Raw genomic sequence first — 16,809 nt, forward strand, 5'->3', positions numbered from 1 at the left:
AAGAAGAATTAGGATCAGTATTAACATTCAAGTTGTCTTATTGCTAAGCACACGTTCCATTGCCCATGCTAACCATAGTTAAAAACCGTAAAACAAGCAAACATATTGAAGCAGTGAAAAAAGGCAGAAAAGTGGTGTTTCAGTGTCTCTTCCACCAGTTAGAGGAAAATCATTCAACTTCTCTGAGACAAGGGTCAACAGAATAGGGACACTCAACTGCTTTTCTGAGGCAGGCTGGACCAGTTTTCTGGCAACATCTTTCAGGCTTATAGTATGCATTATTTTCCCTGATTTTTTAATTATTTGATTTATGTATTTGCATTGAACATCTATTATTATCCATTATGCAAGGCCCTGTGCCAGGAGCTACACACGTTGAAAAAAAAAAAAAAAGAAACAGGGTGGAGTTCTTTGGATTGTTTGAGACTATTGATGATGGTGAATCATGGACCTCAAAAGTCTACCCCCTAGTGGGAGAGGAAGTCTTGGTCAGCATAGCAGGCAGAAGTGGCGAAGGAGAAATGCAGAGGCTGCAGTTCGGAGAGGGCAGGGAGTGTCACCTTTGCAAATTAGGAAAGACTCCAGGGTGGAGGTGCCATTTAAACTGAGCATGAAAAGAGTTGGAGAGAGGATGTTGTGGGCGGGAGAGAGAAAGTAAGAGGTATGGAGATGGGAAACCATGAAGTGTTTTGATGGAATAGTGATCTTTTGATTTGGATCAAGTGTGGAATACCGGAAGACAAAACTAAATTAGATTGAGGCGATAGGTTAATAGATTAGGTTGCTTATGAAGGAAAAGGAAAGTCTCTAAAGCTTTTTAGCATGGATATAAAGGCTTAGAGCTGTACTTTAGGAAGATTAACCAACATAGTATATTAGTTTCAAGTCTAGGAGCGTGAGAGAATGGTGGTACCATTGACAGAAAATTGGAAACCAGGAGGAACTGGTTTACTGTCCCCCATTCATATTTATATGTATTTAATTTAAAGAACTATGGAAATACAGAACTGGACTTTGGGAGAAGGGGCAGAAGATACATCAATTTGTCAGATACAGACCTAAGTGAAGTTGTGCTATGGTGATTGCAAGGGAGTGTGTGAGGGAAGAGAATCAAGGACAGACCTCAGGGGTGTAAACATCTAGTTAGCAGGCAGGAGAGAGAAGCCAGTAAGAGGAGAAGCAGAGGACAAGTGGTCCGAAAAATAATGGAAGAGGCAGGAGAATGCAGTGTTTGGGGGTCAAAAGAGGAGAGAATTTTGGAAAGTAAAGGATACTCATTAAATTGTAAACCTTTTAAGAGCAAGTACGATAACATATTTATTTCAATATCTCCCACAACGGGTGTGGTACAGTGTGTCACACATTGGTGTTCAATAAACGTTGAATGAAGATGTGTATTGCTCAAGCTACACAAAGTTTGAGAAGTGTGAAGACTGTGAAAGGACCATTTGTTTTCATGATCGGGACATCCCTGGTTATTGCTCCTGTATTGTGAACTTCCAGTCTCTCTTTTTTAGGAAAACAAAGGCCAAAAGCTCTTCGTTTTCGTATCAAAGATTAACGCACATACAACACAGCTTCTAGGCCATCGGTTCTGTTGGATCACGGATGTAAAAATGTCCGGTTTTTTCATATTACATATTGTCACTCAGCACTCTGCCTGAGTGAGTGTGTTTGAGGATGTGTGACAGCGGGCGGGGAGGCCACCGATGGGTCCATCTTTGGAGCAGACAAGAGTCCAATGCGCAGGTGCACACAGTGACAGGGAGCAGCCATCAGAGGTTCTTACTAACTGGACAGGGGACACCTCAGTTGTACCCTGCAGACATGACGTTCAGTGGAAGGAAGTAAGAAAGAGAACAAGAGCCATAGCATAGCAACACGCACACCTATGTAAATAAAAACATACCCAAACAATACTGTTCAACAAAACACAAAAATACATTCATGGCCAAAGACATTCCTTAGACAGGGTGCTTCCTGGGGGTAGTAACGTGAGACTTGGGGTGAAGAGGAAAATAAAACAGGAGAGGGGCCTTGGAAAGATCCACGATGAGGCGTTTAATTGATTCACACGTCGTACGGGACATCAAAAGCAAAAGAACATATATGATGGACGCATTTTTGCAAATCTCAAAAATAAATGTAATAAAACGCTCACATGATAATCACTGGGGTGACTGTATCGATTTTACATTTATTACCATCATCGGCAAACAAAAAAATACAGAAAAAGCAGACGCTACATATAGTAAAATTCATGCATAAGGTCTATTCATTTGGGCCTCATCTCAAAGTGACATCAGGTGTGTCAGGAGCAGCAGGAAGGTGGGGGGATTTATTCTGGTGGGAACAGAGCACACAGGGTTCCACCCACAGAGTCGTCCAACACATAAAATATACCAAGTGGTAGGACCTAATACGATACTTCATTGTCTAATGCATTTCCCTACTGTATAATTATTAAGCAGGAATCCAGTATTGACATTTGTATTCTAGCTTAATAGTTACATGTATTACTCCTTATCATTACAAATGTGTGTTCTAGCAAATTAGTTTTCTACCCATTCAAATAATGTGAGGTAAAGTCCAACCTGAACTTATTAGCAAGGATATTCCCTGTACGTAGTGACTGGTAAAAAATATGAAGAGAGATAGAAAAAGAGAGTCTACCTTTCCTATAGAATACAGGAACCATGATTTCACATATAGTGGAATCAGAATCATATTTCTGCTTTTTCCTCACTCTTGCCAAATTGGGATTTAGACTCAGTAAGTCACGTAACCCCCCGCCCCCCGTCGGAAACCCCGTTGCAGGCTGGGATAACTAATGCTAAGGGCTGTGTGGTTTTGCCTCTACTGCTCTCCGTACAGAATTCCATTTGCAATTCCTTTGTTCTAACTGCTGTTTCTTAAACCTGTCTTGAAAAGAACTGTGGTAATCTTCATCCTCTGTCTCAGAGATGATTTCCATCTTCTGAGTGATGAGTTTAATGAGCTCATGCTGTTTTTCCAGAAGAGAACTGAGATCCTTCAGCCTAAAAGGACATACATTTCATGAGTTTCTTTTCAATCATCCTTTCAGCCCTCGAGTGCGGGAAGGCCTGTGTACTCAGGTGTTCTAGAGCGGACTAACTGTGCCCAGGTTGGAGCCTCCTGGTAATCATAATCCTAAGAAATACATACTTTTAAAGTTTAAGTGATTTTCCCAAGCTTACACTGTTCATTCATGGCTAGTTAATCTTTGTTCCCATTTTAAAGAGTAAAACGCTGTTGCACAGAAAAGTTCAGCAGCTTGCCCAGGGTCATACAGTTAGTAAACAGTTGAGTAGGTCTTTGAATGCAGGTAAATGAACCCTAAAGCCCTCAGGCTTGACCACTGTACACTACATAGCTTCTCCAGGGATCCTCAAAGCTTCCAGAGTTTTGATGTAAGAATTCAGACGGCTGATGAAGAATGCAGTTTAGGATACTGATTGGCAAACTGATTTGTCAATAGCAGCAAATCAGTTATTGGGTCTAAAAAAAAGTCTCAAGATTCTCAATATACTAGCCACATCAGTCAATTAAAGCCTGACAATATAGATAAATAAACACAAATATACAATATAAACTTATACTATGCATCATTGTTAAGAGTTTTAAATTTTTCAAATACAGCTGAAAGGAAGCATACATACCGGTACTTTTGCTTCATTATTTCTGTTTCTAAAGATGTATCAGCATTTGGTATTTCTTGTCTCACTTCTTGGGTGCAAAAGAAATAATGAAATACACCACGCTATGGGATAAAAGATTAATAGTTACGCAGGTAGAACTCAGTTCAGGAACTACTTCTTGAACGTGTGCCGTGATTCAGCTACTGAGGCCGGCATGCTAGCACAAATATTCAGACACAGCCATGACCCTCAAGGAGCTCACAGTCTCTTAAGAGAAATAGACAAATGCAAAGAGCTATAAAATGAAGTCATATATGTTACACTAGAGGAAAGTACAAGACATATAAATAATATAGGGGAGTAAACTGGAATGGGGGGTTGTTTAGGAAAAGGTGTAACAGAACCATTTTATATTTTCTCATGAAGAACGTCCATCATGAGTGGTGGTATTCCACACAGGATTAGTTGTTGGTTCTCTAAAACTGCTCTGCACCATTATCCAACACAACTGAATTTCACATGGGGACATTTCTGAAATGCAATTTCAATATATTTTTTTAAATTTAGTGTCTTTTAAACCATCAGCGGACTGGCGAGGGTCAAGGGCAGGTGTGAAATGACTGGGAATGAGGAAGTTCCAGCCATCCAGGCAAGAGAAGATAGCCACTTGCACAGGCCACCTGGTAAGTCAAATGGACCAAATGTGGGACTGCCTGGGTGTGAGGGGTGAGAAAAGGGAAAGGAGACGACAAGGATGACGTCTTGCCCAGGCAGATGAATGGAGGTGACCGTCAATGAAATAAGACAGTCTGGAGAAGGATGGTGCTGTTTCACTCTCCCCCTGTAGGGGATGTCGGGAGGAAGTGAAACAGGAGGGGCGGAGCTCATGAGTGTGTTTTGCATGAGTATGTTTTGAACATGTGGAATCTGAGGTACATTGAAGACGTACCAGGGAAGATGTCAAGTAGACAGTTGGATACAGGGGCCTGAAACTCAAGGAGCTCTAGGCAGGAGAATCAACTGCTGAGCTTTCTGTGTTTCAGTAGTGACTGCAATGGTGGGTACGAGTGAAATCAAATAGGGAAATAGTTTAGAGCAGAAGAAAGCCTAGGTTCATACTGAGATCGACTTTATCATTTTATGACTACACAATGGAAAATTAACCTATGAAGAACTCAGAAAGTATTAGCATCCAGTACTTTCAACTCTTAGTATACTCCCTTTTCCATTATAACGCAATGACCTTGCTTAGTCTTTGACAGTTTGTATGTTCTCTATAATGTACACTCTCCTTGTGTGTGTGTATACGTACCTGTGTATACGTACATGTGTGTTCTAGATACGTACACATACACATCTGCACACATATGTCAGGGACATGTGACTAGGAAACGCAAGTGAAGTATAGCTACACTGTAAGAAAAGATCCCTAAGGGTATGGCTGGCCCACCCCCCATCTGCTCTCACAGTGGTGTGGTATATATTTAACACAGAGGCTGTGGACGAGCCACTTGGAAGACAGGACTACATGTCTCCTCCCCACTGATCATTACCAGGCACCCCTGGGGATAACACGATGAATGAATGTTAAGCTCCATCACATTATTTATGTCGATCTTTGTCACATGTACTTACTAACAGCCCTTCACCATATCTGGGTCTGTTGGGATACACGACGGTGGATTTCTGATTGACTTTGTGTAGGAACCAGAGTGGCAGCTTCTTTTCCAGGCTGGTATGAAGTTCCACCTAAAGTGCATTGGGGATTTATTGAAAGGAATCATCGATAAGCACCTGGAACCCGTACACGGCAGGGAAGCAGTCGTTGGCACAGCGCACTGGAGACGGGCTCCCGCGTCCTGGCCTGTGCACAGGCAGCCGGGCTGGCCCAGTTTCCTTCACCCTGAGTTCGAGCTCGCTGTCACCTGCCCCCACCTCTCACTTCATCCACCGACAAGACAGGGGCAGCCGTCTGCCATCGGGGGCCAGCTGTTTAAAGAAGGGATTCCATTTAAGTCGCAGACGTTTACTGTTCAGGGACCATGACCAACACTGGGCATGTCAAGAAGAAGAAGACTGAAGCCACACTCTCGGGGCGCCACACTCCACAATGTGCACAACCGCGAGGTGTGGGTGCTACGATGTGCACCTACGACAGGGCAGAGGGGGGAGTGCTGAAGTGGAGGGATACAGAGGTCAGCAGGGAAAGAAGGAGAATCTAAGCACATCCAAGAGGACCTGATAAACCTTTCACGCTGTGCTATCAGGTGCCAAACGGTTTATCCATGACGCACCTTGAGGATAATTTCTGGTTTCAGAGATACAAACTTTTGTTTTATGTTTTCACCTTGACTTATTATTGAATTTAATTCTCATATTTTCCACTTTTTTGGTTGCATTTGCCAAATTTATCTTTGATTCTCTTCTTAGAGCCCTTTGTGTCCGTTGTTTAGCTACGTTTAATATAATGACCGTATAAGTGAGATTTTTCTTTCTAAGACCATAGGCTTTTTTAATATATGGGCATCTAAGTGGTTGATATTCCTAAATGGTGTGATGGTAAGAACTGTCCTGACCACACTGTATAAAACTGCAGCCCCCCTCCCACATAGCACACTCCCTAACTTGCTTCCCTGGTATTTTTATAGCACTATCGCCACTTAACATACTTTATGTTAGTTCCAGTTTCAAGAAAAGCTATATTTTCTTATATCTTATTAACAATTCCAATTAGATGTTTTGAGTAATGTAATTTTCAGGGATTCCTCTTCCCCTGGGTCTTCAGGGCAATATTCCTTCCCCTTGCCATACACATTTTCAGAGGTCACATGCACTTACTCCAGCTCGACTGACAAGGATTTATTCAACCCTCGTGTTTGCCGACAGATAAAGCACATGGTGTGTCTTAACCTTGTTCGTTCCCTACACAGGAGCTGCCAGACTACCTCTCTGAAATACGGTCCTAGCGAGGATGGCAGGCAGAGCCCAAAGTCTAATCGTGGTGGGTCCAGTGGGACGCGCCCAGCAGAGCTCCTCTGGAAGGGAGCGTCTTCACCTCTACTACCTGGTGGGTCTTCCATGTTGAGGGGTAAGAAGCACTCCGTGGGTTTCCTTTTGTAATATGCAGCATGTATGTAAATGTTTGTGGATGTCCACGGCTGCCAGCCTGCTCTGGGAAATGGGGAAACTAGTGTTAAAAACTAACCAAACAGCTCCGAGCCCCTCAAGATACTCACAACTCCTGTACTTGAGGAACTGACGCTTCACTTCGTGAATGCATCTCCCAGCAGCACTGTCTCAGGGGCCTTTCTGGCCTCACTCGTGTTTGAGATGATTCTGTGGGAAGACTCAACCTCCCGGTAGGAGATGCATTGCTGCCCATCCTCTTACGCCACCGGTTCCGACGTGGGCTCAAACTTCGGTTGTTAAGTCTGATGTAGAGAGTTGTACGTGGATAGAGAGTTGCTTAAAAAACAACTCAGGGAAGAAAGGAGAACGGCTTCCTGGTTTTCTAGTCAATACTATTATTGACCCAAAACAAGAAACAGATAACATGGGGGTACTTGCTTTGCCTGCTTCCCTTGGCGGTCTCTGCGCTGTTTGGTTTCGGGGAGCATTATCAAATCTCATACGGGACGGTGCTTTCCAAGTCAACGGCACTGGCGCTGCACCTTCGCGTGCTTCCTCCAGGCGGTTTGCCTAGTGCCCTTGCTCATACTGATCCCCCTGGTATTTTCAGGAGTCACCAGTTATGAAAGGCTGCCGACATGCCAGCCGAGAGCTTAAACATCCCTTCTCCTCTCCTGTCCGCCTACCTGGAGTCCTGCACTCCATCTTTGTTATGGCGATAGCCAGTCCGTAGCTCTTCCTTCCTGCAGTCTTCCCCCACTAAACCAAGAGAGTAACAGGTCCTCTTAAATGCCCCTTTCATTCTGTTCCCATTCTTTGGAAGGGCTGATAATAACTTTCTAGTCACTGACAAAATAACTTGAAGCACTTCATCATTTACTGCCCTTTCTTTCCAAGCTAAGGTTCTTCTTTGTTTGCTGTTTTTGAGTAAAGCCCTCTATCATCTGGAGCAGCCTTATCCCCCTCTAAGGAGCCATCCCTCCAAGCCAGGAGGCCCCATCACACCTCCTTAGCCATTTCCCCTGTTTTGCCTTCGGCCCTTTGCTCCTGCTGGGTGCCCCCTTTCTGGACCGGCCTCGCAGCCCTTCTAAATCCCACCATCCTTCAACGCCCAGCTCACATCCCAATTCTTCCACGCAGCATTTCCTTAGTTATTTTTACACTGATTTTCTGTACCTGACATTCTAACCATTTAATTCATGTTCTTTAATGTTCCAAGCTCTCTGCATGATATACAGCTTAGTCACAGAGTTTAGAGTTTAAGGATGGTTCTAAGTTGACTTTGATATTTTATACTCTGAATGTTTAGTTGGTGTGCTGATTAGATTGTTTTGCTTATTAAAGTCAAAGATCACATCCCTTTAATTCCTCTGGGCTCTCATGCTAAGTTGCACTGTGCTTTGTACATCCCATGTACTGGAGCAATTTTTTAAGATAAATATTTGCTAACATATAGCTGAATAAGTAACAGAAGAGAGCAGTGTGACCAAGAAAAGTGAAGAGTGAGGAGAAAGTTATATCTTAGCATGAATTTTTTTTCCTTTTGAACTGGCCTAAGTTCCTAAATGTATATATTCAACTGGTCGTCAGATATTTCTGAAACATCAAATATTCCCATTCAGATTTGAAACTGAAAGGCAATGTAGTAAGAGCACAGAAATAGCTTTCTGTCCTGTAACAGGAAACTACCTCACAAGATCCAGTAGCCAAGGATCCATCCAGGAACCTTGACTCTAGGGAATTTTACATCAAATTGTCTAAGAATACGATTTCTAGGGAACAAAATCTCATGTATGCAGTTAACACTTCAATATAGCACACGCTGGGAGGACCCTGTAATTCTGTGCCCAGAATATCAAGCGCTCCTTTGAACAGTTTGGCTGTCAGGAGACAGAGTGCTTCACCTGTGATGTTCTTGGTCCGGCCTCTAACTACCTGGTTGGCCACATGCTGACATAAAAAGAGGCTCAGGCAATTTCCCAATTTCTCTGCCGAGATTGCTGTGGGAAATCTTCTTCATGATGGTTGATTCTCTGACCCCAGCAGGGAAATCACAGAACATGCATGACCTGCACAGTGCGGTGCTTCTCAGGACTAAGACAGCACCCGTATTCAATAACTGTGTTCTCAGAAACCAGCAGTGATACATTTGAATAATTAGGGTGGTGCTAATTTCAGCAAGTGATAATTAAATATAACACCTACCTGCATGGCAATCCTCTTCAACAATGCATGCTTCTGGACCTCAGCAATGTCACCAACTGCCAAACCAATCTGAAGGACAACACAGCAGTGAATCACTCTTGGTTTAATGGCTCAACCTCAAAATACACTTGTGGTCTCTCTGGCTACAGTCGGGGAGTGGGCATGACGTTCACCAGCAGTGGCCTCAAAACACTGTGCTTACACACCTTACAGAAAACTGCGGTCACATCAGTGGGTCCAGTAATCGTTAAGTATTATCATGAAAAGTGAAGGCACACAAATTAATCTGCACTTCATCTTATCTTAAAATAAAATGAAGTTATTTTTGGAGAGGACAGGGGTGATGTGATATCAACTAGGACTGGTGTAGCCATGAAACATGGTTGCAAACTCCAGGAGTTTAGCACCCAAGGTAAACAAGAGTGACTTGACAACATGGAAAAGCTAAAACATTAACCTGAGGGAATGGAAGAAATGTATATCTTCCATTTGTTTGGGAGGAACAGGTACCCTTTCAGGGTGGGTGAAGCTCTGGTAAAATCTCCCTCTAGAAGTCCATGGCTAGGTAGAATTAGGTGGAGGCAAGTTGTCAGCTCAGTTCTACTGAATCCGAATTAAATCAGCTATGTTCACTCATTCTCTCATCACTTGTTAGCAACTTAGTACTTGTCTATGCTGAACCAGCCTCCTGCATGCTGCAGTCGGAGAGCAAAAACCAGTCTCTGCTCAAGGAGCTCAAAGTCAAATAAACGCCCCGAGAGAAGGGCTCTGTCTGCCCAGGTCACCACCATATGCCCAGTGCTTAGAACAGAGCAGGGCACATGGTAGGTACACAAAGTCACCGCTGAGTGAATGACCAGTGAAAGAGTATATTCCAGGGCATGCACACTAGCACTGAGAACCATTTAGATAGTCAGCAAGTAGGTTTTATTTGGCAGGATAACGGTTGTTTTAAATTTTTAATTCGCAAGCCTTTAGATGGGCATTCTCTCTAGTTTATATCTGCCCCCATCAGAACCAGCTGTCTCATAACTGCTGCTTCACACATTTAAGATACTTGCCTGGGCTCAGAGGATATCTGAGCTCATGAGTCAGTTATTAATGTTGAATCGTAGTTAACATTTACTAGATGCTTTTCATGTGCCAAGCGCTGTTCTAGGTGCTTTGTTTTAGCTCATTTCATCCTCACAACAACCTCGGAAGTAGGTTTTATTGCTATCTTTCTCTGATTTGTGTCCTCAGAACTATGAAAACACAAGGAAGGGGCACTCGATTCAGACTAAGGGTGCTGGAGGGCGGAGGGAGTTGGTTAAGAGAGATGATGCTTGAGCTCAGTGGTGAGAGCTTAGAGTTAACCCAAGGTGGGCGGGCTCTCCAGGGAAATCACAGCCCATCCGGACCCCAGGAGGCAGGAAGGAAAGCCTTGCACCCTCAGTGAATGTGCAACGTCTGGGTAAATCCTGCTCAAAGCGGGGAGAGTTGGGTAAGATCTGGGTAAGATCCAGATTACGAGAACCCGTGCATGCTATGATAATGGGTTTAGACTGGATTGAAGTTTTCGGAGAATCATAGAAAAAATTTTTGGAAGAGACACTGATGAACCCAGCTTTTCATTATGAGAACATCACTCTGGCGACAATTTGCAGGAAGGAACAGACAGAGAAGTGAGAGGAGATAGAATCTTCCGTCCTGCAGCAATTCGGACGAGGAGCCAGGAGGGTGCAGGCCCATAAAAGTAGGTGTGAGAGGCAACTTTTATTCAAAGAACTGAGGAAAGGGGGCGGGGGTGGGATGATTTAGAACGTCTTCCAATGATTTGAGTCAGAAGACTGGGAGTTGCTACTGAGAGGCAGTAGCAGAGTTTGAAGGAAGAACAGTCAGTCTCAGCTCTGCTGGGTTGGATTTTCCTCTGGGAGATACAGGTAGAGCTGCTCCATGGGTGCTGGGTTTAGTGGCTTGAGTTTGGCACCAGCCTGTACTTCCGCTGGGCCTAATTCTCTTCTAGATAATTATCTCCCCAAACATAAGAGTGGAAGTGGGCTTTATTAGTCTTAGGGCCATCCTTTATCTTTCTAGGTCACCAAAAGAAAACTCTGAAGTTGTATCAAGTATGTGAATCAAAACATTAAGTAGTCTGTATTTTTTTTTCTTTCCATCAGCACTGCCTAGCAGTCTCTGCCACAGTCAGATTCAGAAAAAATGTACTGAATGTGTGCCTGTCCATTTAAATATTTATTTATTTATCTATCTATAAATATGTATTTATATGGACAGGCACACATTCAGCACATTTTTGCCGGGAAAGTCTCCCCATGGACCTGGTGTTAGGATGTACTTCTGCCTGCATCAGCCAAGATGCCCGTGGCCAGAGCAGGCTCTCTGTGGAAGGGAATGTTTGTGTCTCCTGAAGGCATCCAGCCTCTGACTGGTTCAGAGGTGGCAGCTAAATGCTGCAGATGCCCTCTGCGTGAGCGACTCTTCCTCACTTGAATCTCCGAATTTCAATGAGAAATTCGAGGGCAGAGATGAGGTCTTAATCCTTCACTCCATGAAGGTCTCGGCCTAAACTGTGACCCCCAGCCCAACCCCAAAGCGGCACACACCATTCATCATTATGTCCTTATTCTACTTCGTACTTCTTCATGGCACTTAACACCCCCATGACATCATGCTACATATTTATTGGTTTACTACTCAACTTCATGACTAGTTTATAATCATGTCAGGACTGGGTGTTGGTCTGTTTTGTTCATCACTGTTGCACCTGGATCAGTGTCTGGCACTTAGTAGGTTCTCGATAAATATTTGCCAAGTGAATGCATCTTTGCATCCGCTGACCTCACACTACCTGTCACGCCCCAGGCACTAAATGAATGTTGAATGAATGAACTTTATAGTAGTCCCCTCTTCCCCTTCATGAAGGGAGACTAAAGAGGCTATAAATCATTATGATTATTAAACGTCCCAAATGATCAACCAACAGAAAATACAAGGATAAATTACTCACAAGTAAATTCATGAGGACAATTGGAACGAACATGGTGAACACAATAAGGTGTGCAAAGGACAGAAGTGGATATGCCAATTCATTTCTCAAATACGGTTCTAAGAAGGCATCGTGATAATTGATGTCTCCTAGCATCATGCTGAAGGTCTGCATTATAGAAAGCAACGGAGAGCAGAAAGCATCCTGAGAAAAGACAGTAAGGTGAAAATGAAATGGAAAATGCATATAATGAAAAAAATGTTTCCTGGAGAGTGAAACGATAAAAATCACATTTAAAATACCTTTTTTTTTAAGTCATAAGAATATAGCTACTGAAATACAGTGATAAGAACTACTAATAAACTGGAGGTAAAGTCATCAAAAACATCTTTTCTGCACATATAACAAATCATCATGCACTAAACATAAACTTTTTTGACAATGGAAAAAGAGTCATTGAGTAAGACTATACTTTTTCCTGTAATGAAAATCATGTGAATGCTATTATATCAGATAAAAAAATATTCGAATATTGTTAGGGTATTATGAATTTTCTACACCATTAAGATTTAAGTATAAATATGTATCCCCAATATTCACAGCAACAAAATCAATGACTCATGCAAATACCTCACCTGTATACTCAGGAGGACGTAAAAGCTGAGTCCAAAAGCCACAAGAAGGAAGACAAACACAACTGTAGATTTCAACAGCGTTTTCATGATCACCTCCAACATCACGATAAAAATTCCACAATTTTCAAATCTAGGGACATTTTAACAATTACAGTATTTATTCACTTTTCTGCTCAAACTGTATTTCACTCAGTGTCATTAGTTATCAGGCACCAGGTACTAGGTTTCACAGATGAAATAATCAAGGCCAGTTACTTTCAAAAAGAGACATGAGAATTCATGAATAGTCAAGTCTTTATTTTCAAACTGTCAAACTGCTTTGTTTTTTTTTTTTTCCGTCTTTCTAATGTTTATCTTGAATTGTTTGTCCACTTGACCACTGGACATTACTTCAGCCAAAGTAGGAGAGAAAAATCACAGCGTCCCAATATCAAGTAATGCTACTAAACGCTTGATGGAGTAGAGAGAGGCGTTGTCTGATGCATCCAGGGGAGATGGATTCAATGAGCTCACGTCCCCGAGGGCACCTATTCCTGGGCACAGGCCTACGTTCACCATCCCCACCGGTTCCTGAGGTTTCCCTTCTCTCCCCCAGCTACCAACACTGTGAGACTTTTGGGTAGATAACAGGTGTGTCACCTGCCACTAACATGTACTTTTCCTTCAGCAAAGACAACTTGTTAAAAGGGGGACTCACAAGATTTTAAAGCTGAAAAGGACTTTAGAGTTCTCAGAAACTCGGAGACGTCCCAGAGATGTCTAGCAACTTGCTAAAGTCACTGATGGTGACAAAGCCCGGGGGGTGGCAGTACCTGAACCCATCTTGAAGCCTCTTGCCCTCCAGGCCACTGCTTCTCCCCCCATCCCGTGTCCTCTCCTACATCCCCAGAGCAGCGTGCTCATGACGCAGCAGTGCAGACCACACGGTGGGAAAAGCATGTTCCTGGAGATGGAAGGACTGAGGGGAAATGCCTGCATCCTGACTTAACTAGCTGAGCTCTCCAGCCAGTCACTTATCTCAGTGCTTCAGCTTCTTTGAAACACTGCGAGTAATAACATTTACCCCTTGTTATTGTAAAGGTTACGTGAAATAACGTATTTAACTCAATTTAGCAATTGCAGGAGGTAGTGGAGCTTAGCCCTTATTTCCCCTCTAGGATTCGATTTGTTGGGCTTACTTTTTCTATTATGTCATTATTATTCCCCATATCTGTCACTTCATTTTGATTGTTTTATCTGAGATAAATGCTCACCAAACTACCAGGTAAAATAAGAATAACCAATACTTTTACTCCCATTTCCTTCCCACATTTCATCTACATTTGTCTAGACCAGTGGTTCTTGATCCAGGGTGATTCTGTGGCCCAGAGGATGTTTGGTAATATCCGTGGAGACATTTTTTGCAGTCACACTGGGGAGAGGGGGTTGCTACCGGTGTCTAGGGGGTAAAGGCCAGGGACGCTGCTAAACATTCTGCAGTGCACGGGACAGCCTCCCACAACACAGAATTATCTGGCCCCAAATTTCAATAGTGCCGAGGTTGAGAAACCCTGGTCTACCCTCTGAACTCCAAACCTTCCTCCCCTTTTCCTTAATAGTATACAAAAGATATCTTCACAGTCTAAAACAATTGGAAAAGAAATAAGCCAGTGATAAACTCATGATACTTATAATAGTTCTTGCTTTGATATTAAATCTGCCTAAAGGATGTACAAGTCGTTCAAGCTGGTTTTACCTCTGAAGATACAATAAGAAGTTCATCCAATAGAGGTATATAGCAATTGCTCCACATTGCCACTGCACATAAGCTGGTATACTGACGAACAAGGGTGACACAAAAATGATGCTTGTTGTGTAGATAATCCATTCAACTGCATTGTTATTATCCAAAAAGTAATTCCTTTTCTGGGGTTGAAAAGAATGAAGAATTACCACATGTAGAGACTAAGACCTGGCATCTTATGGATGGTTATATATATGTAACCAGTAACAGAATTTTTCTGGCATTGCAGCTGGAGAGAAGTTTATGCTTGGTATTTCCGGTCTTTACATTCATCAAGCTGTGTGGTTTTATTCTGACATATACTGTTTCAATAATAGCTTAGCAATTAATTTATGTTCTGCGTATTAAAATATTTGCAACTTTAGAGATATAAAACGTATTGTGTACCTGTTGGAAAATTTGGGCCACTTCCTTGCAATATCCAAATATACTTGATAACAAGACTAAAATCATACAGATATTTATAGTATAGGAATTCTGAAACAAAAAAGGGTGAAAGACAAACAGTTATGAAGGATCTAAAATAAAACACTTTTCTTCATAATTTTCACTATTAAATATTTGTTTTTCTTCGATTTCATTTCTACAAGCTGTCCATTTTTGCTTTAAACAGAAAATCATCGTGATGCCAACATAAAGACAACACACTCATTTCATAATGTCTTTAAGAGAGGTTGCCAATTGAATTCTAAAGGAATACAAATCTGTAGATCTATATCATATTAACTGTGATAAAATACACATAACAAAAAATTTGCCATTTAAAAAATTTTACATTTTACACATTTACATTTTAAAATGTACAATTCTGTGACATTCAGTACATTCACAATGTTATGCAACTCTCACTATTACCTAGTTCCATAACTGTTTCATCACCTCCAAATGGAAACCGTATCCCCAACTAAGCATCACTCCCCTCTTCCCACGATCCCTGGCAGCCAGAAATCTGCTTTCTTGTATACCTGTTTTAAACTTTTATACTTCAGCATCCAAGCTAGCCTCTCATACATGTCAATTCCCTTTAAGCTAGTTTACTAGCTCATTTACTGACCTTTTAATTTATATTCCCTCTCATTCTACACAGGATTTTAGGAGAAATTGCTACATATATGAATTCTATAAGCTATTTGTATTAAGCAAAGTCTTGATATTTCAGATTTATTATGAGGTTAGTATTTCTAAAGAAAAAAGCCCACACTTTTGAAAATCCTTTATTTTAAAAAGTTGAAACATAAAAACCAATTGAAAATACCTTGGTGTCTAATATTTCTGAATGGTCACTAGTTTCATTGATGATTCCAGTTGAGTTGAAAGCCATACCTGGTCTGATACTGACAATAAGAAAGGTCATAGGCAGGAGACCAAGACAGTAAGATCCTAGGTTCATAACATGGGCTCTAAACCCATAAGCCAACCTACAAAACATAAGCAAACCATAACTGAGTAATTTCAACCCCAAATATTTACTTAAGATGCCTGCAGAAAGAGTAGTTATAGTCTCTCCTGGAAATGTATCTGATAAATTCACTGAACTTTAAAACCAAGAAGATCTTGGAACTCACCTTTTTCATTTTCAGAAAAGGAATCACAGCTTCCTAGGAAATCATGACTTACTTAAAATCTCTCACCAACTAATGGAAGGAACTTCAGCTCATATCTTCTGACTCCAAGTTGAATGCTCTTCCCAGGAACACACTTGTTACTTCATTGTCTGCTAAACTGCAGGGCCCAGGCATGCTTCTTCATGTTTTATATAATGATCCACCCCCCAACTATTTCATTTAATGCCAAAGATAAATAATATCAACATTTTTAATACCAAAATTTGCCTTTGACATATTTCTTTTTCAAGATGTAAAACATTAAAGTAATAAAATATAAAATATTAAGATACCATTAAAGATAATTATTTAGAAGACCTTTAATAAATTTAATGAGGGCTTCATTAAAAAGAAACACTACTTCATACGCACCATTTCATAAGTAAATATTCTTTACACACAGGGTGATTGAGAAGCTCTATGCGGTTATGTTGTACCATTGCCTGAGAAATGAGGAAAGATCAATAAAAACACAATCACATTAAACTCTTGAGTATATACTCAGCTTTTTCGTTTGCTGGTTTTATAATTTTATTTTGGTACACCAAAACAACACTTGCTTATTTTAGAAAATTTGCAAGATCAAAAAGTATATCAAGAATATATTTCTTCAAAAAAAAAAAAAACGAGCTAGAGAGAACCATTTTATACAGATGCTAAAATGCTCTGCATAGAACAAATGTGAGAGTCAGTTGCCATCACCAGCCTTATGGGCATAAAATCCACATGCCTCTGCTTCCTTCACACTCCAAGTCCCCAGTAAGCCTTCTCGATTTCACTTTAGGTGACGGCTGGTACCATGGTCTAT

The 16,809-nt window shown here is 41.6% G+C and overlaps 1 protein-coding gene across 1 annotated transcript in view; it reads right to left on the reverse strand.

Moving 5' to 3' along the window:
* Nucleotides 1-571: 571 nt before the first annotated feature.
* The window catches only part of TRPA1 (transient receptor potential cation channel subfamily A member 1), a 77,458-nt gene continuing 61,220 nt past the window's right edge, over nt 572-16,809 (reverse strand). Inside the window, exons 20-29 of the mRNA XM_082432662.1 lie at nt 16,374-16,444; nt 15,653-15,815; nt 14,785-14,874; nt 14,350-14,519; nt 12,615-12,744; nt 12,001-12,183; nt 8,994-9,062; nt 5,295-5,408; nt 3,681-3,781; nt 572-3,038 (exon numbers count right to left, since the gene is read on the reverse strand). Of these exons, the coding sequence (XP_082288788.1) occupies nt 2,834-3,038; nt 3,681-3,781; nt 5,295-5,408; nt 8,994-9,062; nt 12,001-12,183; nt 12,615-12,744; nt 14,350-14,519; nt 14,785-14,874; nt 15,653-15,815; nt 16,374-16,444 (1,296 nt within the window). The 3' untranslated portion in view covers nt 572-2,833. The remainder of the gene's footprint in view (nt 3,039-3,680; nt 3,782-5,294; nt 5,409-8,993; nt 9,063-12,000; nt 12,184-12,614; nt 12,745-14,349; nt 14,520-14,784; nt 14,875-15,652; nt 15,816-16,373; nt 16,445-16,809) is intronic.

The sequence above is a fragment of the Balaenoptera physalus genome, assembly GCF_965194825.1.
Source record: "Balaenoptera physalus genome assembly, chromosome: 17".
In the NCBI taxonomy this organism is placed as follows: domain Eukaryota; kingdom Metazoa; phylum Chordata; class Mammalia; order Artiodactyla; family Balaenopteridae; genus Balaenoptera; species Balaenoptera physalus.